The sequence below is a fragment of the Nilaparvata lugens genome, chromosome 7 (assembly GCF_014356525.2).
Source record: "Nilaparvata lugens isolate BPH chromosome 7, ASM1435652v1, whole genome shotgun sequence".
Lineage (NCBI taxonomy): Eukaryota > Metazoa > Arthropoda > Insecta > Hemiptera > Delphacidae > Nilaparvata > Nilaparvata lugens.
The window spans coordinates 6,206,078-6,230,726 of record NC_052510.1 but is presented as its reverse complement, the minus strand read 5'-3'; the positions used below and the strand labels follow the sequence as shown (position 1 = coordinate 6,230,726).

The 24,649-nt window shown below is 34.0% G+C and overlaps 1 protein-coding gene across 1 annotated transcript in view; it reads left to right on the top strand.

Annotated features, from left to right (window-relative positions):
• Window positions 1-20,224, top strand: part of LOC111052746 — a 33,523-nt gene extending 13,299 nt beyond the window's left edge. Inside the window, 9 exon segments of the mRNA XM_039431834.1 lie at window positions 3-468; window positions 1,835-2,164; window positions 3,214-3,444; window positions 5,169-5,372; window positions 7,266-7,532; window positions 10,464-10,667; window positions 12,527-12,612; window positions 14,315-14,463; window positions 16,391-20,224. Coding sequence (XP_039287768.1) covers window positions 3-468; window positions 1,835-2,164; window positions 3,214-3,444; window positions 5,169-5,372; window positions 7,266-7,532; window positions 10,464-10,667; window positions 12,527-12,612; window positions 14,315-14,463; window positions 16,391-16,538 — 2,085 coding nt within the window. The 3' untranslated portion in view covers window positions 16,539-20,224.
• Window positions 20,225-24,649: the final 4,425 nt, after the last annotated feature.

The following is a 24,649-nucleotide window of genomic DNA, read 5'->3' as shown; positions in this document are numbered from 1 at the left end:
CGGGTTTGGGTGAGGTGGACGTCAATGGGAGGCGGCACACTATACATGCCGGGGGCGGTGATCGGTCCGGGAAAACCACCCCCACCGAAAAATCTCGTCGACACACCGTTCACGGCACGATAGGGTTGAGTTCTACGGGGAAGATTAACCTCAACGTAGGATCTATAATGAAGGGGAGACTGATTGGGAAACGGGGCAACGTGATGATTGGCAGATTTCATCCGGTGAGTCCGTCTTCCGAGGAGACTCAGGTGGAAAAGGATGAAAAATTGTTGTTCGGAAAGATTGAGAGGGTGGCAAGAGAGAGACACAAGGGGAGGGATGCTCTGGCCACCACCCCTCGAGGAGGAAGTGAACACAGTGAGGAGGAGTTGTTAACCCTATCGAAAGGGTGGATCAACTTCTATCTGCTGAGAGAGAGCATGGATATTGGGGGAGAGGAGTTTGTCAGTGATGGAGAGATGTCTGGTGAGTTTTGTTTAATTAATATTATTGAATACCGTACTAGATAATGGAATATTTATATTTTGTTTATCAAGTACTTGGATTATTAATAAAATTCAACATCCATAGATTATCATCCATCAACAGAATTGTATCATTTGTACTGCTGTTATAAGATTAAAAAATGTACTTCTTATTTTTAGAACTGGTGGCTGCAGCTCAAGGCTTCTTTTCCAGTCATTCCAAAAACTATTGAATTTCAATGATTATTTCTATTTGTGAAAATATTCCTTGTATTTGGCAATAAATTCATTATTCATTCATTTAAAAAATGGTTAAATCTGATGAATTGATAAAGTTTGACAAATGGATAAGATTGAATTTCAATGAAACTGAAATAACATAATAGTTGAGTTGATTTTCATAAGCACTTGATCATATTTTATGAAGACGATTTGATTTTGAAACTTATTCAATTCAATTTTTCAACACTAATGATCAAACATTAGAGTGTAGTGAATTTAATAATTAATTATTGATGAAGCAGAAGAGAAATTGAAAATGATAATTCAAAAGAATTTGAATTTTGTGAATATCTGAAAAATATTTTACTAGGGCAATTTCTCCATGTTTTATTGACACTATCCTAATAATTGGAAATCCAATGTAATTTTCAAAAATCACATTATTCAAATTCCTTTTCAAAATTTTATGAATGACTTGTAATGAGATTCACGTTGTTGAATCAGTTGAAATGATAAGACTAAAGTGTTGCAGATTCTCTGCGTTGCCACAGATTTTTCTACTGGATAGCTGAGTATCAAGATATTCTGGTTTATCTGATCAAATCTATCTCAAATATATTCTATTTGCCAAGAAAACATATTTTCTCACGATATAATAATAGATTTTCTTGATAATTGAGATGGAATATTTTGGTAGTTCATATCCAAAAAAATATCCTCCCCCTTAACCTCCGTAAACAAAGCCGTAGTGCATTCGTGTGATGTCAGTACAGGTAGGGCTCCTACACCAATAAAAATTCGTTTATTTCAGCTGATCACCAATAAAAATTCGTTGATTTCAGCTGATCTATATCAGCTAGTGTTTTTATTGGTGTAGGAGCCCTACCTGTGCTGAAGTCACACGAATGTACTATGGCTTTGTTTACGGAGGTAGTGCCTTAACTCTCTACCATGGTTGGGAAAACCCTGGTGACTAAAATGCACAGTGACTTCAAACTCTTTCGATTCTCCAATTAAGATACTCCAAAACTGAAAATCCAAATTTGAATTTGGGAGAAGCCTGGTGACCAAAATGCACAGTGACTTCAATTTATTGATTTTACAATTTTATTAGGATATTTAAAGATAATCGTAAATGTTTGCAGGTTCGGGTTCGGAAGACCCCCTAGGTGACTCGGACCAATGCACAGTGCGGAAAAACGTGACTATGGTGGGGGCAGAGGGGGACCCTGACGAACCCCCCCACATCCGACACTACTCGATGCAAATCCAGGCCACCGAGGAGCAGGAGCCGCAGGGAGCGTCTCAGTTCCTCTCGGTCTCAGTGCCTCCTCACGCGGTGTCACAGACCACATCTATCTCACCCCTACATCTGCCCCCATCCGCGCGGTCGGACCGACTCCCCAACATCGCCAGTCCAACCGTTTCAACAACATCTGACCCCTACACGCAGGGGTCTGCCAACTCGCAAACAGGTATTCACTTCAAGCTCTACTATAATTTCAATTATTTCTGAAAAACTTTCTTGATTTTACTATGCACTTATCTTTTGAAACAAGAATGTTTCTAGCATGTTGAAAATAACATGTTTTCTGCACGTTTTCTCACTTCGTCTTTTATTTTTAAAATAAATTTTTAAAATAAATAATTTCTGTACATCTATATTTTCTTTATCACGTACTTGATTATTGATAAAATTCAACATCCATAGACTAGTATTTCTGTGAACAGTAGACCTCACACAGTATTCTCATCCACAAGTACATGATTGAAACTATAGACCTTATGGAAATACAACAATAGACTGGCTTCTCCACACATCTGTGTAATCACTTGTCAGCTGATTTATGATGAATAATTAATTATAGAATAGAATAGAATCTTTATTACAGCAATATCTGAGGTCATCAGATACAATACAAGTGTCAAATATATACAACATGATACAAAATAAAAATATATTACATCAGTAAGTTACACTATCAGTACCCTATGATAATATGTCACCTGATTTTCAACTTATAACCGAATATTCCTAGCTAATGTATAAAAGTCTTCAATCTTGTTTAAAGGGTTAGCTGCTAAGAAACGTTTCATATGAATTTTAAAAGTTCCATTCTCCATATTTCAGGATCTTCAGGAAGTGAATTATATAGTTTGATTTTTACTCCAATATTGGCGTATAAAGGAGGCTCCTTTTTCCTTTTATATTATTCTTGAAATGCAAAATTTCCAAAAACCTTGTATATACGTCGACGCGCAATTAAAAAAGGAACAGACCTGTCAAATTTCATGAAAATCTATTACCGCGTTTCGCCGTAAATGCGCAACATATAAATATATAAACATTTAAACATTCAAATATTTAAACATTTAAACATTAAGAGAAATGCCAAACCGTCGACTTGAATCTTAGACCTCACTTCTCTCGGTCAAAAATGCATAACATTTATCAAATGTATCAATGTATCGAATGTATCAAATTTATTAAATCTATCAAATGTATCCTAATGTGTGCATACAGGCGGCAGTCTACCGTTGCTTCAATGCGGCGACGCTAAACGACCAATTCTGAAGCGCACATCCAAGGTGAGAACATCAACTTCGACCACTAGACAGTTTGTGACCAATGGGGGTGTGAGTGGAGGAGGTGCTGGCAACAAAGAGGGCAAGTTCTTCCCTTCGTCGCCCACCCAGACAGAGTCACGTGTCGAGTATCTACAGTTTCCTCTCAGTACGATGGACAATCGTTCACGTGAGTAGATTTCAATATTATACATTTCAATTATTTGATGTAGATGTAGTTCAATAATCTATTTATAATTTTTATCCATTTAAATTTCAAGTTTATGATCCTTAAAAGCAAGAGGGAGAAAAGGAGCAGTAAGAAGAGAACAAGAGAAGAAAAACAAGATCAAGATGAAGAAGAGGGAATTATGGATAGAAAGTTAGCAGAGGTTGAGAGGGAAGGAAGAGAAGAAGATGCCGAGAGTAAGAGAAGAATAATAATTACAGAAGCAGATAAAAAATATGTAAAGCAGTAAAGAGGAGTGACTGATGCTCAACCGATACCAACCCTCAACACCCATTTTATAAAACCAAAAAATTATTATTACTAAACGAAAATCCGAATTAAATGCTGTAATTCACCCGAAGACTTCTGCTACTGCAAATATTGACAACAGGGTAAACAGCTACGTGGAAATTCGATGAGCGCAACTATTCAAAAATTATTTGTCAGCCTGGGAATCGAACCCAGTACCTCCTAATTGCCGGTCAGGAATGCTTTCCCGGGGTGACAAATAATTTTTGAATAGTAGCGCTCATCGAATTTCCATCTAGCTGTTTACCCTGTTGTCAATATTTGCAGTAGCAGAAGTCTTCGGGGTGAATTACAGCATTTAATTTGGATTTTCTTTTATTAATAATTAATTCATTAGCATTTGAATAATTGTAATACCTCAGTAATTTCCATCTGAAAACCAGAAAAGTGTAGGCTACATCTATTTATTTTCTTTTAAGAAGAGGAAATAAACATAACTCTTGACATTTTGACAGAACTACTTGAAACTATCAACTGAAAACATTTTACGGCGGTGAATTTGGATAAAATAAGTGGTGCTTTTCCACAGCAAGTGGCTACTCACTAATCACAGTAACCTTCTAATTTCTACATAAATTTTTAAACTTTCAAATCAAAATTACAGTACCATACCTAGCCTGTATATATATAAATTCAATTCAATTCTTTATTGCCAAAAATTAACATTGTGACAAATCAAAGGTTAATAAATCAAACACTTATCACAAGAAAATAAAATAAAATTAACTATCCAGAACTAAAAAATTAAAAATCGTTTCACATTAACCTTCCGGCAGTTGCGCAGTTGTAAAAAGTACAACAGTGTCAGTTTTTACTGCACAAAACTATTGAATGGGGTGGTGTCAGTGAATGAGTCACCTATGCATTTCAAAACTTTCCCTCCATCACTCCACTGAGTTGCAGTATCAACCGAGCAATGGTTCAGTCTTTAGGTGCCATTTAGTCGTGACAGTGCATGAGTCGCACTGTGAATAAGATAGGGAAAGACTGTATACAGGGACTGTAAACGAACCCATAACACAGAATTGATGGCTTCGCTTGATGTACCTTATTGGGCTATGAAATGGTAATCATCCAAATTTTCATAGGCGAAAAATAATTTAAGAAGATGGAAAAAGTTATTATACGATTAATTAATATGTTTTGACAGTAAACAGAGTACATAACACTTGGAAAATTGGATGTTGTAAAAATACAACAGGCGACTGCTCGTGTGATTGAGTAGGGCGCGACTACCGGAAGGTTGAAATTAAAATTAATATATAAAATTGTTCATTAATTACAGTGATGATTATATTAGCCTAATGATCCTTACTACAGTTTCTTCGATATTTCTTCTGAATAACTTTTTCCCTAAAATTTATATTTTTTGACAGCAAGCGGCGACTCGCTGATAACAGCCAGCTGTGACACAGAAAGTGACTCGATGTCGGAAAGCCCAGTGTTGCCATCCATCAGGTGGCCTGTGAGGCAGGTGCACCAGCGCAACAGGTACCACACCCAGGTGCACAGGTACCAACGTACCGAGACGAAAAGCGCCTGTCAGCTACAGCCTGCCAACGCCATTGGCTCTCAAAATGGTAAAAGGATCTCATCTTCCCAAAATTATTCCAACAATCAATCATTAACTCAATCAATTGAGTTATTGAATGAGGTGGTGGAATAGAAGTATAGTACCCTTTTTTGAAATTAATAAAATAATAGATTAAAAATACTATTAGTTCTGTGAACAGTAGACCTCGCGCGCAGTTGTAAACCACAGTCTCCTCTAATACTGTCCATCAGAGTCAATTCTGTCCTGTCTAGATATCGGCGAGATATCGGCGGTGTCGGCGAGATATCGGTGTATAAACGACTAATGGCTGTTTGGGTTGTTGTATCGACAATACTAATAATTTGCTATGCTACTATCATCAAAAGTTTACCCAGTTGAAAGCAGAGAAGAGTCGGGAGAAATGCTACTTCAAGTTATCAATTGCATGCCTCACTGCATGCAATTAATAGTCGTCCACACAACAGCTGTTTTTTTTCATCAAGTTACATTGAGATATTGAATTGCATGCGTCAATGCATGCAATTTATAATTCACTCGACAGCTGATTTATGATGAATTATTCTATAGTCTGATTTTTACTCTAATATTGGCGTATGAAGGAGGCTCCTTTTCCTTTTATATTATCCTTGAAATGCAAAATTTCCAAAAACCTTGTATATACGTCGACGCGCAATTTAAAAAGGAACAAAACTGTCAAATTTCATGAAAATCAATTACCGCGTTTCGCCGTAAATTCGTAAAAAAACATATAAACATGAAGAGAAATGCAAAACCGTCGACTTGAATCTTAGACCTCACTTCGCTCGGTCAACAAATTATAACAACTAGTTTCAGTGATCCACACCATCTTCAGGTTTTGAAAAATGTATTTTTCAAAAAAAGGCTACAATAACTCTATTTTCTGAATAAATAAGTAGCCCTACATTAAGCCATACATTTCAAGAAGGGGAAAATTTCTAGTGTCTAAGGGTGGCCAACTAAAGACAGGACAAGTGTTTTGAACATATTTGTACACACATGTCGTCATTCATTGTTGTGTATTAGCCATGATAACAAGTGAGGACATAATTTTATTAATTTACTTAAAATTATTTACATGTAACAAAAATAAACTCAAAGCTTACACAGCTTTACTTGTTTACAGCTTTACTCCAATAAAACAAACCTTATTTTGTCATTTTTACATCAAATGAATGTTTTAGTACTTGGAGCATATCAATTTTTAACCCTTGGTAAAGTTTTAGGACACTTATATGAAACCTCATTAACTAGACTGTTAACTCATTAACTCTTCAACTGTTTTTGATGGACATGTGTTTTGTTTTAACGTGTTTCAAACAAATTTGTCAAACGTGTTACTTAATTCAAATTAATAGAAACAATATAAAAACTTGAAGCAACCTTTATTAAAAACTTTAAAATATTTTAACGACTAGTTTCGACCACTGGTCATTTTCAAGTTTAAATGACCAAAAAAGGTATTTAAAAGTTATTTTTAAATTTTTAATAAAGGGGTTCCACAAGCTTTTATATAGTTTTTATTAATTTAAATTAAGTAGCCCATATAAAAGAAGTGATTTTAAAGAGCATGCGCTATAGTGAGGTCCACGTTATAATGGCCGTGGAGGAAGATAGGAGAACAACGTTGCCGATCCTCTGTCTTGTCAATGCCTTCTATGGAGGGTAACTAATACCGGTTTATTTATGTTAAATAAACTGTTAATTCTCTTTCAAAATAATCAATTATATTTTATCAAGCAAGAAATGATATTTTTCGATGATTTCATAATCAATTTTCATAGTCAAGATTAAATATTATGTTAATTATATTTCTACATTGTTTAAAACAATCTGGCTCTATGGTTCCTCCTAGAAAAATTATTTTTATAAAAATGTATTTACAATAATTTTCGTCTAGGTTCGACGTGTTGGACAGTAACGGTAACGGGCAACGGTGGAGACCCGCAACAGCCCCCACCAGACGTCGAGATGCGTCTGTCGTTCGGCGCGACGCCACACAAGAGCACGCATGCGCATGTAACCGAACGAACACGCTCGGCCGCATCGTCATCACTGCTACTGCAGACCGAAAGCAAGCACAAACGCCTGAGACGCGCCTTGCAGGTCAGGTCGCCCCAACCCCAACCCCAGCCCTGTTGGTCTCTCAGTGTCAACAGCAACCAAGGTAGCAACTCCAACAAAATCCCTACATTAATATTGTATAGTAAACAAATAAATAGTAATATCGGGGCACCGAGCTTCGCTTGTTATTTATTTATTGATTAACAGAACTCAATTCTTTAAAATGATTGAGGAAGGACTAACAGGCACAGCCCAAAACTGTTTCTTCCCCGTATTTTGATTTATACACTATAAATATTCCAAAAAGTAGGTTATGTTCCATACACTTGAATTCAGGTCAAATTTTCAGTCCAAATATTTGAAAACATAAAAGTTCTAATTTAGATTGTTTACGAACCAAATTGAATAACAAAATAACACTAACTAATCACTTAGAACTGTGAAATAATGATTAACTTTGGATATTATGATATACCATGTCATGTCAACAAATCAGATTATTTTGATAGAGTCAATTATAATACAAACTATCTTATACTTACCTTCTTCTTGTTAACAAAGTCGGACATTCTAGTACCTATATAATATTATGAATAGACTATTGGCTACCCACTGTAACAGGAACCCACCCTCTACACTCAGACGAATAGTCTTGTAGGGGTATTCCAGTAAAATATGCTCTGTATTACAATGTAATCTGTATTTTGTATGGAATAAAGAATATTTGAATTTGAATTAAAATTTCTAGATTTCTCGCGAGATACGGTAAGCTAATTGATTACACAGCTGATCTCCCACACAGGCACTCGCATCTTCTGTTATCGACAGACGACGAAATGATAATCTGTTTTTCCAAGGATGAATTATCCTTTTCATGTCCTTCAGCGAGTTTTCCCAGGGATGAGACCTAGTGCAATCGAATTTTTATATCATAAACCTACTATGTTCCAAATTTCGTGAAAATCGTTAAGAGCCGTTTTTGAGATCCGTTGAACATAAATAACCATATTAATCTATCCAGATATAAGAATATATACAGAAATTGCTCGCTTAATATAATAGGATAATGAACGAATGAGTATATCAGTAGGCCTACAGCTCAATTCATTATAATCTATACAGAGTGACACAGAATAACGGGAACTTCCAAAAACGTCATAAAACATTAGTTGGAAGGACAAAAATTATTTTATTAAAACTTATGTGATGTTCAAGACTTGCCATTTGAGAATTATTAATAACATTTATCACTTTTTAACAATTACGTCTTTAAGATGGCTTCCTCCAGAACGAATACAATCTTGAAATCTGTGTTGACGATTCCTCATTGATCGCTGCAACATCTGCGTTTCCTGGTCCCATGATCTGTCCACCTGCGATTTTCTGTTTGTGGAGCTATCTCAAATCAAACGTTTTCACAACTTGACCAATAACTGTGGTTGAATCATAACAGACAATTTAGAATTAAATTAACAATATCCCAGCTGAAATGTTGCAGCAATCGTTCAGGAATCTCAACACAGATTTCAAGAGTGTTTCGTGATCCGAGAGAATGAAGAAATATTGGGCTGATCAAAAAGCCAAACAGTTTCAGAACCAAGGACGTTTTTAGTTGATTGACTCAAGTGGTCCTATGTGGCCAAAAAAGGCGAAAAATATTATTAAAATGAAATAAAAACCATCCATCTGTTGTGGATAAGAAGATTTGATACAGTATAAGAATATAGCCTATATGTTTAATACTACCTAATTTAATTGAATTGGAATTATGACATACCATTATTAAAGTGCCCACATTTTTGGAATCCAATATACGTTTAATACTACCTATAATGCTTAACTCACACTAAAGCACTACCTCCTTAAACAAAGCCGTAGTGCATTGGTGTGACGTCAGCACAGGTAGGGCTTCCACACCCATAAAAACACAAGCTGATATAGATCAGCTGAAATCAACGAATGTTTATTGGTTTAGGAGCCCTACCTGTGCTGACGTCACACGAATGCATTACGGCTTTGTTTACGGAGGTAGTGACTAAAGCCCTGCACACACACATCGATTTTTGTTCGTACGATATTTTGCTGTCATTTCTATTAGATTAAACAAATGATTTCAAACAATAGATGTTTGTCAAGTTCCGTTTAATCTGATAGAATTCATAAGAACGGCAAAATATCGTACGAACAAAAATCGATGTGTGTGTGTGTGTGTGTGTGTGTGGTGTGTGTGTGTGTGTGTGTGTGTGTGTGTGTGTGTGTGTGTGTGCAGGGCTTAACGCGACTCAGGTCGAGAAGAGACTCGACTCTAGTCGAGAGCATGTGTTTTTTAATAGTGACAGTCGCGGAGACTAGAATCGGCTGGTCTGAGTGTCACCATTTGGAAACACATGCTCTCCACTAGAGTCGAGTCTCTTCTCGACCTGAGTCGCGTAAGTATGAGTTGAGCCTGATAAGATTGTATGGTTAGAGATATTGTGGTATTTCTCCATAATTGAAATAATTAAGACATTAATGTTGTTAATACGGCTAAAAATCAATTTTTAACAAAAAATATAGTGGTATTGACAACATCAACGTTTTATTCTTTCAATTAATACTACCCAATTAAATTGAATGATTATGAAATAGCCTTCCATTATTAAAATTCATACTGGTGCCCAAATTTTAATGTTTTTTGGGAATCTTGAAGCTAATACCAGAGTTCTTTTTCAGAGGAGCAACACGAGTGAAAAATGTTTTTTCTCCCTCAGGAAAATTGTTGCCCTCAGCTTCGCCTCGGGCTTCAAACTTTTCCCTCAGGGAAGAAAAAACAGTACTTTCCACTCTGGATATACAAATAACTATTAAAGTTTTTAATAAAAGGTACCTTTTATTGTCTTTATTAATATGTCTTTATTAATATTTGTATTCTTACTCTATGGTTCCACCAAGGAAAATATTTTTATAAATGTATTTACAATTTTCGTCTAGGTTCAACGTGCTGGACAGTAACGGTAACGGGCAACGGTGGAGACCCCCCAACAACCCCCACCAGACGTCGAGATGCGTCTGTCGTTCGGCGCGACGCCACACCAGAGCACGCATGCGCATGTAACCGAACGAACACGCTCGGCTGCATCGTCTTCACTGCTGCTGCAGACCGAAAGCAAGCACAAACGCCTGAGACGCGCCTTGCAGGACAGGTCGCCCCAACCCCAACCTCAACCCTGTTGGTCTCTCAGTGTCAACAGCAACCAAGGTAGCAACTCCAACAAAATCCCTACATTAATATTGTATAGTAAACAAATAAAGAGTAATGTCGGGGCACCGAGCTTCGCTCGTTATTTATTTATTGATTAACAGAACTCAATTCTTTTAAATGATTGGGGAAGGACTAACAGGCACAGCCCAAAACTGTTCATTTCCCGAATTTTGATTTATGCACTATAAATATTCCAAAAAGTATGTAATGTTCCATACACTTGAATTCAGGTCAAATTTTCAGTCCAAATATTTGAAAACATAAAAGTTCTAATTTAGATTGTTTACAAACCAAATTGAATAACAAAATAACACTAACTAATCACTTAAAACTGTGAAATAATGATTAACTTTGGATATTATGATATATACCATGTCATGTCAACAAATCAGATTATTTTGATAGAGTCAATTAAAATTTCTAGATTTTTGCGAGATACGCAATTGATTACACAGCTGATCTCCCACACAGGCACACGCATCTTCTGTTATCGACGAAATTATCATTTTTTGTTTTTCCAAGGATGAATTATCCTTTTCATGTCCTTCAGCAAGTTTTCCCAGGGATGAGACCTAGTAGTGCAATCGAATTTTCATATCATAAACCTACTATGTTCCAAATTTCGTGAAAATCGTTAGAGCCGTTTTTGAGATCCGTTGAACATAAATAACCATATTAATCTATCCAGATATAAGAATATATACAGAAATTGCTCGCTTAATATAATAGGATAATGAACGAATGAGTATATCAGTAGGCCTACAGCTCAATTCATTATAATCTATACAGAGTGACACAGAATAACGGGAACTTCCAAAAACGTCATAAAACATTAGTTGGAAGGACAAAAATTATTTTATTCAAACTTATGTGATGTTCAAGACTTGACATTTGAGAATTATTAATAACATTTATCACTTTTTGACAATTACGTCTTTAAGATGGTTCCCTCCAGAACGAATACAATCTTGAAATCTGTGTTGACGATTTCTCATTGGTCGCTGCAACATTTGCGTTCCCTGGTCCTATGATCTGTCCTCCTGCGATTTTCTGTTTGTGGAGCTATCTCAAATCAAACGTTTTCAAAACTTGACCAATAACTGTGGTTGAATCAATCATAACAGACAATTTAGAATGAAATTAACAATATCCCAGCTGAAATGTTCCAGCAATCGTTCAGGAATCTTAACACAGATTTCAAGAGTGTTTCGTGCAGGAGGAAGCCATCTTGAAGAAGTTATTGTCAAAAAGTGATAGATGTTATTAATATTTCTCAAATGGCAAGTCTTGTACTTTACATTAGTTTGAATAAAATAATTTTTTCCCTTTCCAATTTTTTTCCCTTTCAATTTCTAATTTTTTTTATTGGTGTAGAAACCCTACTTGTGCTGACGTCACACGAATGCACTACGGCTTTGTTTACGGAGGTAGTGCTCTAGTGGAGAGCATGTGTTTCCAAATGGTGACACTCAGACCAGTCTATTCTAGTCTCCGCGACTGTCACCATTTGGAAACACATGCTCTCCACTAGAGTCGAGTCTCTTCTCGACCTGAGTCGCGTAAGTGTGAGTTGAGCCTGATAGGATTTGTATGGTTAGAGATATTGTGGTATTTCTCCATAATTGAAATAATTAAGACATTAATGTTGTTAATACGGCTAAAAATAGATTTTTAACAAAAAATATAGTGGTATTGACAACATCAACGTTTTATTCTTTCAACTAATACTAACCAATTCAATTTAATGAATGATTATGAAATAGCCTTCCATTATTAAAAAATTCATACTGGTGCCCACACTATTAATGTTTTTTGGAATCAATTATCTTGAATCTAATACCGCAGTTCTTTTTCAGAGGAACAACAAGAGCTGAAAAGCGAGTTCCCAGGTGTGGGGAGTGGAAGACACCTAGCGGCACCAACTAGCTACTCCAGCTCAAAGGTGAACTAAATTCAAAATCAAAATTGAAAACTCACCATTTCCTCGTTCCTTCTGTTTCGTTGGTGACTGAGAACATTGTAAAGGTAGATTCTAGTTGGATTCTATAGTTAAAGTCTGTGTAGGAGAATCGAAAAGCTCCATGGATTTGCAGGCTGTAGTTCTTGTTTAAAATGATTGAAGAAGTATCAGTAGGTTGTTGATTCAGAAAATCTGAAAATGGGAATCAAATAATCGATTGTTTATTATAAATAAAATGGCATTAGTAGCCGAACCATGACGTCGTGACGAAATAATATTTAAAAGGGTACTGAGATTATATTTTTATTCATACTTAAAGTAGCCCTAAAGAAAAAAGACAATAAAATGTCGATCGTTTATTGCCTGACAAGCATGCAATTATTCACTAGGCAAGCTAATTCTATTCAGAATATTGTTGAAGAGCTGAATATAAAGACCTATAAGCCTACAGCAATTGGTAGTTTTCAATCAATCGGCTACTTCAACATCATACAAGTCTAAGTTTATTGTTACAGATTACAAAACAACTGAAAAATTTAATTAATTATTATAGACAATTCACATTCATGGCACAAGTTCAAGGAGTTATGATCAAAGCTATATATATATATATATATATATATATATATATATATTATATATATATATATTATATATATATATATAATTCAATCCTACAATAGCTATTAATAAGATAAAATTACAGTACCCTTTTTTGTATTTTTAATTTTGATTTTACTTTTAATCATTCAGAATTACACAACTTACAGAAAAGTACCACAGGCTTACGCCCAAAACGGTTCCAATTCTAATTTATACACCAGTCCAAATGTAGCTAGGACACTTAACATACTTCAATTACACAGACAATTTACAATTCAAAACACATTCTAAACATACTTCTAAATTGAATTAAATCAATCACAATTAATTAGAAAATTCCAAACTTGAAAAAACTATAAAATAATCCATTATTTTATTACTTTCAAAAACGGTACTATAGTTCTATTTTATAATTAATATAAGTAGCCCTAAATTCATACATAATAAAGAATAGTTATTATATTACTTTACACATCATTTTGCTAGTATATTATTAATAGCATTGGATTGTTTGTAGTGAAACATACACATTTTTGGAATGTTTATATCCAGTAGAATTTTTACTATCTATTTAGTACAGTACCTATTTTTCATTTTATCATTGAATATTATTGTTAGAAATAGAAAACATTTTTAGTAGGAGTTATAACTACTAAGCAGTAGCTTTTTTCAAATACCCAACACATTTATAAAAATAATCTACAATGAAATCTAATGAAATCTAAAATGAGGTTTTATAAAATATACCGTATTTCTTCCAACACTCCTCAAAGTGTTGAAAATTGAATTTTATAAAACTCATGTAGATTGTTTTTATATTCAGTAGTAGACTATGCAGTAACTATATGGTTTTGATGTTTGTTTAGTAGTATCAGTCAGTGTATCATCTATGATACCGTAATCCTATTTCAAATTTTAGTGCAGTTTCATCATTTTATTTAATGTATTTGTAAAATTCTAGTCGGAATTTCAAAAAGCTGCACTGTATTATCGCAAATGATAGTTTAATTGAAGTTAGCTAGCACTATTACACCTAGACCTTGCAACCGCCATTAATAGGACTGTAGCCTGTGTTTTGCAGAAAGACGGTGAGACGAGTGGTGCGGGAAGGGGGGGCGGTAGGGGCTCCAGGGGTCACAAGGGGGCCGGGGGGGACAAGGAGTCGCACTTCGCATTTGTCTGGCCAAAGGTTGAGCAGATCCTAGCCAATGGCCCAACGCAGAAGGCCATGTAAGTGAGACTATCTCATCTTTATATCATGTGCCTATCATCTTTATATCATGTGCCTATAATCTTTGTATCATGTGCCTATCATCTTTGTATCATCTTTCTATCATCTTTGTATCATCTACCTATGTATAGTGAGCTCCACATTATAATGGCAGTATATGATTAACATTGGTGTTGCTGTCCTTGTCTATGATTCCACAAAGCAGATAGCAACTGTATCAAATCATAGTGTAGTGTATCAAGTTGAGATGATACTGTATCTTATTGATCTGATACTTTATCATGTGTGATGATACTGTATCATATTGATTCTATACCAACACTTCATTCACATAGGCTACTTTTTAAATTAATAAAGCAATATAAAAATCTTAAAGCACCCTTTATTTTAAAAAAACTTTAAAATATTTCAACAACTAGTTTCACCATCGTCAGGTTGTCGACATTATCGGCGATGGTGTGATCACCGAAACGAGTTGTTGAAATATTTTATAGTTTTTTTAAAATAAAGGGTGCTTTAAGATTTTTATATTGTTCTATTGATTTTATACTGTATCATGTGTGGTGATACTGCATCATATTGATTTGATACTGTAACATGTGTGGTGATACTGTATCATATTGATTTGATACTGTTTCATGTGTGGTGATACTGTATCACAAAACTGTGTTGATACTGTATCGGCAACATTGTTCTCCTATCTTTCTCCACTGTCATTATAACGTGTGTTAATGGGAAGGATATTATTTTATATCCTTCCTGGATAATCGACAATTACTTGTTGAAACACCGCCGATTTATGTAGTTACATCACAATATTATATTATCGTTATCCAAACTGCATTAAATTTTCATTCTCATTAATTTTTCATACTCTGTGAGATTAAACTCGAATTTTAAAAACACTTGTAAAATGAAAATGCACTAACTATTAGTCTGACTAGAGACGACCGTTTCGACCTGGTGTGAGTCATCATCAGGCCCACAACTTATATAGTGATCGTCACAACTTATAATAAGTGCATTTTCAATTTATAGGTGTTTTTAAAATTCAATTTCAAATTCAAAAGTGAAAAATTATGGACAGAGAAAGACGAATAGGATATAATAAGCCATCTAAATTTGAAATTTTCATGTTTATTTTGGACTTAAATTTTATAAAAATTGTACACTTGAAATTCTACCCTTATATCTTGGACTTTGTCACCTATAAATTTGGAAGAAAAATAGCACAAGGACAACCTTATTATTTTATCAAGGACAACCTTATATCTTCCAATGTTATTACATTAGTGTCATTTGCATTGTGAATAAATAAATATTATGAAAAGAGACAAAATTAAACAGTATCTTTACTCCAAGGTATGGATATGCAACAGAGTAATTACTATGAAAATGGTTAATTAGCAATACTGTCATTTAATGTAAATTAGTGTATAAGCATAGAGAAACAATAGCGTGAGTAGATATCCCATGGTATAGGGCATTTATGTCGCAACTTTTACTGTTATCTGAAGCCGATTACTGTTTACATTGTCGATTTTTACTGTTTTGTTGGGGTGAGAGTGTATGAACGGCACAATATGGGAGACTACCAGTGTCACACAGCTTCACGGAAAAGAACTACATGAACTATCGGTTTGAGATATCAGTAAAAGTTGCGACATAAACGCCCTATACCATGGGATATCTACTTATGTTATTGTTTCTCTATGGTAAAAGTCAGTATGTATTGTAACGTACACGAATGAAGAACTGTAATCTAAACTATATCCTCTAACTTTCCTGCTCCGCTTTAATTTGACCCTCACTCAACTATGAATAAATACTGTTATCAGAGATTAGTACATTCGGTATATGTTATTGATTTATCGATTTTAGTTTGAAATATTCCAGTTTTGTGATGTCAGTTGAACATTTTTGCAGGATAAACGGGACTTCTGTGAAGTGGAACAGCTGTTCCAGTGTACAGGAGCTGTCGGTAACAGGTCTGGCTATAACTCCTGAGAAAAAACCACGTGTGCCCACCATGAGTGAGAGAGATCTCACCAGAATGAGAAACAAATATCTCTGACAACAAATAATGTACGTTTGAACCCTCCAGATATTAGAGAAAACTGTGATTCTGAGTGTGAAATTAACTCAGAACAGTGTGACAAATAATGTATGTTTGAAACCCCAGCAAAAACGTTTAATTCTGAGTGTAAAATTTCACTAAAAACAGTGTGATACAGCTATTTTGTGTGGCTCTATATCTGATATGAACGACAAACTCATGTTGTTTGAAACCCCAGATATTAGCAAAAACGTGTAACTCTTAGAGTAAAATTTCACTCACAAAAATTTGATACAGTTATTTTGTGTGGCTCTATATCTGACATCAACGACAAACTCATGTTCTAACTCGAAATCACCAAAACCTGACGAAGAATGGAGGATTCTACCCAAAAAAGTGTAGGCCTAACGTAATAGATGTGTCATTTAATTTTGAGAAACACAGAAAAACTTATTTAAAAACTTGAAGAGAGGTGCCTAGTTCTCTGTATTACTACTGTTATTGCAGATAATATTTTGTGGAAGATATCCATATTGAATGGAAAACTTAAAGGAATTTTCATAACCACTTTTTTATTCAAATACAATAAACTAGTTACATTACCATAATATGTGTAAAACACTAGTACAGTGAGTACAGGTTGCAGAAAACCAGATTAAATTTTAATTTGTGATTAATTTCACGAGAACCAATCAGAGAAGCCTTCTTTTTATGACAGCTTTCTCTGATTGGTTTTCGTGAAATTAATTACGATTAAAATTTAATCAGCTTTTGTGTAACCGGACCTAGTATTGATTCTCCTGAAATTTATCACGATTATAATTTAACCGGCTTTTGTGAATCCGGGCCTGAGGGTGTGGAATTAATCGAAACTGTTCATTTTAATAAGTGGTCATGAAAATTTCAAGTATTTTTATTTGAAATTTCCTATTTTAGATTGATTGATTGACCAAAGAAAATATTGATACATATAATAAAAGAACTGAAAAAGTTTGTTTAATAATTATCAAATAATTGTTTTAAATATTAATATGAATTTGATAAAAACAATGTTTATTATAGAAGATATTAAACTATAATTGATTTTAACAGGATTAGATCTATTGGAAAACCGGAATTTATAAATACGGTCCTCAAATTAAGGGATTTGATATTTTTAAATTGTCTATAATTTTTTTTAAGTTCGATAAATATATTGGAAATTTGTAAGTGAAAGATAGAAGTCAGCTATTCTGGGAATCTTGTCATTAAAAAACCACATTTCGTATAAATTGCAGCATTTTCATGTGTTTTATAAAGCTTGTTATGCAGTAATTTGGTTCCTAAAGCTGCGTTTACACCAAAGTTATTAACAAAATGTTAATAACTTAATCCTTATAGATTCTAGTAGATTGAACATAACTTATCATATACATGATGAACATATGTGTTTGTCAAGTTCCGTTCAATCTAATAGAATCTATAAGGATTAAGTTATTAACATTAATAACTATGGTGTAAACGCAAACAGTTATTTACTTTATAATGTTGTTCTAAATATTTAAACAGAATTCTCCCAAACAGATATCTTTTTCAGAATTATGAAGACCTAATTAAAATGTTTTAGTGATATATTTATCACACTGTTAATAGGCCTACCTATAATATCGTTTATTTGAAATACTTTGAACATCATATTCCTAAATATATTTTGTTCAAAATTGTCAGCCTAGATCTACCTAATATTGGAATAGGTCCCTCTAAAAACGTTGCAACTGAAAAATTCCACAATGTGAAACCTCAGTGTTAAGACGTTGGTGGAATGGTCCAAGGTCTATAAATACAGGTCATGACACTCTTGTTTCTTATGGAGCGGCCATTATGTGGGGTCTTTATGGCGGTACACTTGAAATTCTAAATCTGCTCATAACAAAATCATGCATTGTGCTTTTTAAAAACAATATTCTGGTTCAGATAATATGTAAATTAAGGTTTTCGATTTTATAATAATGAAATTTCAATAATAATTCATTTTTTATTATTAAAAATTGCTCTTATTCTTGTAACTTATGATTCTGATTCATAAGGCATTGGGACAAATATAGGCTAACCTCGAAAACGGTTTGAAGTTCCCAATCAATTCAATCTAAAAATGAGCAATTCAGTTCCTAGTTGGAATCTAAATATTATTATATTCTGTCGGAACAATTTATTTTACAATTCAAAGCCAAGCAATATCCCTTGAACAATATAACAAAATAACACAATCATCATGTTGTTCAATCTATAATGATAACAGCTGATAAATTTGAAAATTGGTGAACTAGGACCCCATAAAATGGCGATTTTGCAATGCATCACGGGACTGTGTCATGACCTGTATTTATGGACCTTGGAATGGTCCCCTGCCTAGTGGTGGCATCTGTGGTTTATGGTAATCACTATTTCATTCATATATAGTTCGAACTATAAAACACAGACGTCACTGCTAGGTGGAGAATCGAATCATTCTACCAGCGTTTTTACACAGGAGCGTCACGTTGTGAAATTTTGTCAGTTGCATCGTTTTTAGAGGGACCCATTTTATAGGTTGAGAATAATTCTACTTTTTTACGAAAGTAATATAGAATTAATTTGACACACAGAATTTACACATGAATAATATTTTTAAAGTTTACTGTTTAGTTGAACATTTTCATTATAATGAACGCCAGGATTGATAATTTGAAATATTTTTAAGCAAAAATATATCTTGTTCAAATTACAGTAAACTATATAAACCATGGTTTATACTGTAGTTCAAACAAATCCTAAAATTGTTTTGGTAGAATATTTCTAATACAATTAATATCGAAAGCCTATTTATTATTGTTTACCATTACTATTTTGTTTGAAATTTAACATAACTATTACGGTACTGTTTTAGTTGAATAATTTTATAATTGTTAACACCTATTGTTATTTATTTATTATCCGTTTCATTTCAAATGTAGTCTATAACAACTTAATACCCACCAAAGTTAGTGTTTATGTTTTACATTATTTTATATTGTTAATTCGTTAATAACAATAACTTGTTGAAAAATTGCTAATAATAATTTAGGTAGGAGAGCATTAAACCTAGTCAACCTAGTCAGTGTATTGGAATTATTATATATAATAGTATAGATGAATTTATAAGAATTTGTATACCGTTCCCTTCCAAACAATAAAATGTACAAAAAAGTGAAAAATAATTTATTTGTACACTAAAGCCAAATTGTGTAATTTGATAATAATTATACTATTCTATATATTAATTCATTCAGAATTGATTATTAATATCCAGGCTTGTAGGCTACAATAATTATGTAGGTTTAAAGCTGCGTTTACACCAAAGTTAATAACACAGTGTTAATAACTTAATCCTTTTAGAATCTATTAGATTGAACATAACTTATCATACACACATGATGAACATAATATGTGTTTGTCAAGTTCCGTTCAATCTAATAGAATCTATAAGAATTAAGTTATTAACATTTTGTTAATAACTTTGGTGTAAACCCAGCTTAAAAGCCTAGGTATAATTACCCAATGTAGGTACCTGGAATATATGCATTCTAGGTACCTTTGTAATTACCTGTAACGTAGATAGTGGACTAAAATAATATTATTGTAATACGGTATTGATAATATTGATTGCAATACATTAGCACTTTGTACATTGATGAATAAATTTATAACAGAAATATTGGGACTTCATTTATTCATCTATATATAAAAGCGAAATGGCACTCACTGACTGACTGACTGACTCACTCACTCACTCGCAGATCTAAAAATCTACCGGACCAAAAAAGTTCAAATTTGGTAAGTATGTTCAGTTGGCCCTTTAGAGGCACACTAAGAACGGATTTGGAAAAAGTTCCAAAGATACGCCAAAAATCTGCGTTTTCCAGCGTTTTTTTGCGCTTTCTCAGCTTTATAGAGAACAAATGAACAGAAATGTTCAAATTTACTACAGAAGCTCAGCTGGGGTGTAATAATGTTGTGTTAGAAGTAATTGGAAATAACGCCAAAGTTACGCCCAAAATTAACGCTGATCTCATTTTTGGAAGATCCAGTCGGGGGTCCAGGGGCCCCCTGGCTAGACGGATATGTCGAGCGAAGCGAGCCTGACGGCTACTTTATTTAATCATTCAGAATTATACAACTTATAGGGAAGTACTACAGGCTTATAAGCCCAAAACGGTTCCAATTCTAATTTATACAACAGTCCAAATGTATCAAGGTTATGTGTCACTTCAACATTCTTCAGTTACACACTCAATTCAAAACAAACAAAAATCATTTTTAAATTGAAAAATAATTCTAATTGAATTAAATCAATTACAAATATTCATAAAATTACAAACTTTGAAAAAACTGTATTTATGAAGTATTTTTTCAAGAACAATGTATTATTGATAAAAATCCAGGCTCACTTCAAATGGTCAGTTTTCCTTATTGATAATAATATTAAATCTATGTATAATATTTGGACAATTTAAAACTAAATTAGGAAATTGAGAAAGTTTTGGTCAATAGCCTGTTTTTCCTTTTCCGATCATTGTATTGTTTTTGCTAACCTAATAAAAAAATAATAGTATATTTGTACGGATTTTATTGGTGGGAAGCCTGACGGAAGTTCCATCTTGCTTGAATATATAAATTAAACCGTCAATGGGCCTGTCACATACTTCAACCGGGACCTACTGTATAATGTGCCCACCCGATAACACGTTCCTTATTGATAAAATTTATGCTTTCAATTCAATCTATGCTGGCTGTTTGAAGTGAGACTTAGGCCTACTATAAATTGGGATATTGTCAGTTTGGTATTAGAATTGCTCACCTGGATATGTTTGGGTTGACTCTTCCATTTTATTGTTTCATCATTATTGTCAATTGTTGTTAATTTTTCATTCATCAACATTTCCGTTTTTTTTCTTTCACCAACTCAGAATGTCTTCAATCCTAAGAGCAGCAGAGGAAATTGAGGGTTTAATAATTTAAAAAATGATTATAATGTAATAAAAGGAAGAAATGTCTTATGCACGTACGGGAAAGAAAATTCACGAATGACGCATCATCACGTCTCAACTACTGGAGTGATTCACTTAAAATTCTGAATATAGGTAGATTCTCAATTTACAGGAGATGTATATAACTTAGGACTATTTTAAATTCTTCAAAATTTCAAAACGTCAAGTTTTCAGTTTGTCAATATTTTAATTAGACCCTTGCGGGCGGAGCACGGGTTGCCTGTTAGCCTATAATATAATAAAGGAGAGAATTGGCTTATAGTACGAGATAGGAAATTCACGAATGACCCTCAATGTCTCAACTACTAGACTGATTTACTTGAGATTTTGCACATTTTTAATTTACTGAAGATGGTTATAGGGCTACGGTATTCTAAATTCTTCAAAATTTCAGTAAGTCACGTTTTTAATTAGACCTTTGCGGAGCACAGGCTACCTGCAAGTTCATGTAAAATTTTGCTTTCCATTGAATATTTCTGCCCAGCTAGGCTGGAGAATACCATTATCTCTTATGAGAGTGTTCACACATTTGCAGTCCATCAAAATCTGCTCTGCTATGATGACGTCCAAGTTATAATGGCTGTGTTTGATTAGCAATAATATTGCTATCCTTGCCTATCATTCAACAAAGCGGATAGCGCTATCTCTTTCTCGCTTTGCTGTGTTGCCAGATCGTCTTGTTCGTCTTTTAACAATGTAGAATTAATGATTAATTAACAAAATATTTCATATTAATTATGAAGATTCTTTATGAAATAATTGAAAAATATAATTTATTGTTTAATAAAATAAAGTTGATTATTTTAAACGACAATGAACCGTTAATATTAGGCACATCAAAAACCTGTATCAGCTACCGTCTATAGAAGGCATTGACAAGACAGAGAATCGGCAACGTTGTTCTCCTATCTTTCTCCACCGCCATTATAACGTGGACCTCACTATAGGCTAGAGAATACCATTATATCTTATGGGAATGTACACACATTTTCAGTGTATTTCACTGTGTGAACACTCATATAAGAGCCAATGTTATATTATTTTCATGTCGTCCCTGATACCGTATCTTCTAAACCCTAATGGTTCGAACCCTAATAGTGAGTGTTAATACAGCCAATGTATGAGGTTATGAACACTGCCATACAAACCATACAATGACATTCTTTTTCTGCCCAGCAGAACTGAAATTCATTGGACATGGAAAGCAATAATTCTTTATTGAGGTAGGCTAGAGAATACCATTAGCCTATATCTTATGGGAGTGTTCACACAGTTTCAGTTCACTGTGTAAACACTCCTATAAGAGTGTAATTATTGTGTTTCAGGAATGTCAGATCTGACATTAAAAAAATAAATTTTGACTAGTTTCTAATCATCTATAGAGATATTCATTCCAAACTGTCAACGTTCCTGAAACATAATGACAGTTATTAAGTACCCTTTTCATTCTATCACAACACAATCCTACTTTGAATTCTTTAAGAGACATTTTCAAGTGAAGATAATTATACACTTATATTACATTAAAAGTGTTGATTTACACTTGAAAATGGTTCTTGAAGAGATGTAACTATAGTGAGGTCCACGTTATAATGGCAGTGGAGAAAGATAGGAGAAAAACATTGCCGATAGGCCTACACCGTCTTGTCAATGCCTGCTATAGATCGTAGCTGATACATTTTTACTTTCCTTGCCCTATTACCATAGGTAATTTCCTATTACCTGAGGAAAGTATTGCTTTCCGAAAAAAAATAAGGTACCCCAATTTCTAAACGTTTCGAGGTCCCCTGAGTCCAAAAAAGTGGTTTTTTGGTATTGGTCTGTATGTATGTGTGTGTGTGTGTGTGTGTGTGTGTGTGTGTGTTTGTATGAGTGTCTGTGTACACAATATCTCATCTCCCAATTAACGGAACGAGTTGAAATTTGGAACTTAAGGTCCTTACAATATAAGGATCCGACACGAACAATTTCGATCAAATGCAATTCAAGATGGCGGCTAAAATGCCGAAAATGATGTCAAAAACAGGGGTTTTCGCAATTTTCTCGAAAACGGCTCCAACGATTTTGATCAAATTCATACCTGAAATAGTCATTGAAAAGCTCTATAAACTGTCACAAGTTCAATATCTGTAAAAATTTCAGGAGCTCCGCCCCATCTACCCAAAGTTTGATTTTAGATTCCCAAATTAACAGGCTTCAGATACAATTTAAACAAAAAATTTCAAGTGGAAAAGATTGAGAATGAAAATATCTACAATTAATGTTCAGTAACATTTTCACCTAAAATTAAACATAAGCTCGAAATTCGATAGAATGTGATTATTCAATTGCAAACTGTTGATTCTATTAAATCATCTATATATATAAAAGCGAAATGGCACTCACTCACTGACTGACTGACTCACTCACTCGCAGAACTAAAAATCTACCGGACCAAAAACGTTCAAATTTGGTAGGTATGTTCAGTTGGCCCTTTAGAGGCGCACTAAGAAATCTTTTGGCAATATTTCAACTCTAAGGGTGGTTTTTAAGGGTTTAAAGTTCGTCTTTTAGCATGTATATTCTTCTTATTCTCTTAATTATAATTGAAAAATGTTCATACCATATAATATGTTAATATAGGACTATAATCTAGAGAGAGTACCTCTTCGAAACAGTTGTTAACTGGTAACTAAATTAATAATTTTGTCAGTTTGGCATTAAGTTGAGTTGACTTTGTTAGGTTGGCACGAAGTTGAAGATTGAAATTCATTTATCGCGGAAAAATTGATTGGGCACTGCTACTCCAATCAGAGCTATTCCTGGGAATATTATATTACTAGCTGTCAGGCTCGCTTCGCTCTCCATATCCGTTTAGCCAGACGTTTAGTCTGGACCCCCGACTGGATCTTCCTAACATATGATAAAAATGCTCAAATGAAAAATGGATATAGCGAGCGAAGCGAGCCTAACGGCTAGTTCACTATAAAGAGATAGCAGACCTCGTGTGTCTGATGCGCGGGAATACTAACGTCAGGTGATCAATTTTCATAACGGCAAGGAAAGTTGTGTGAGTGCGCCACACCAGATTTTTATTGATGTATC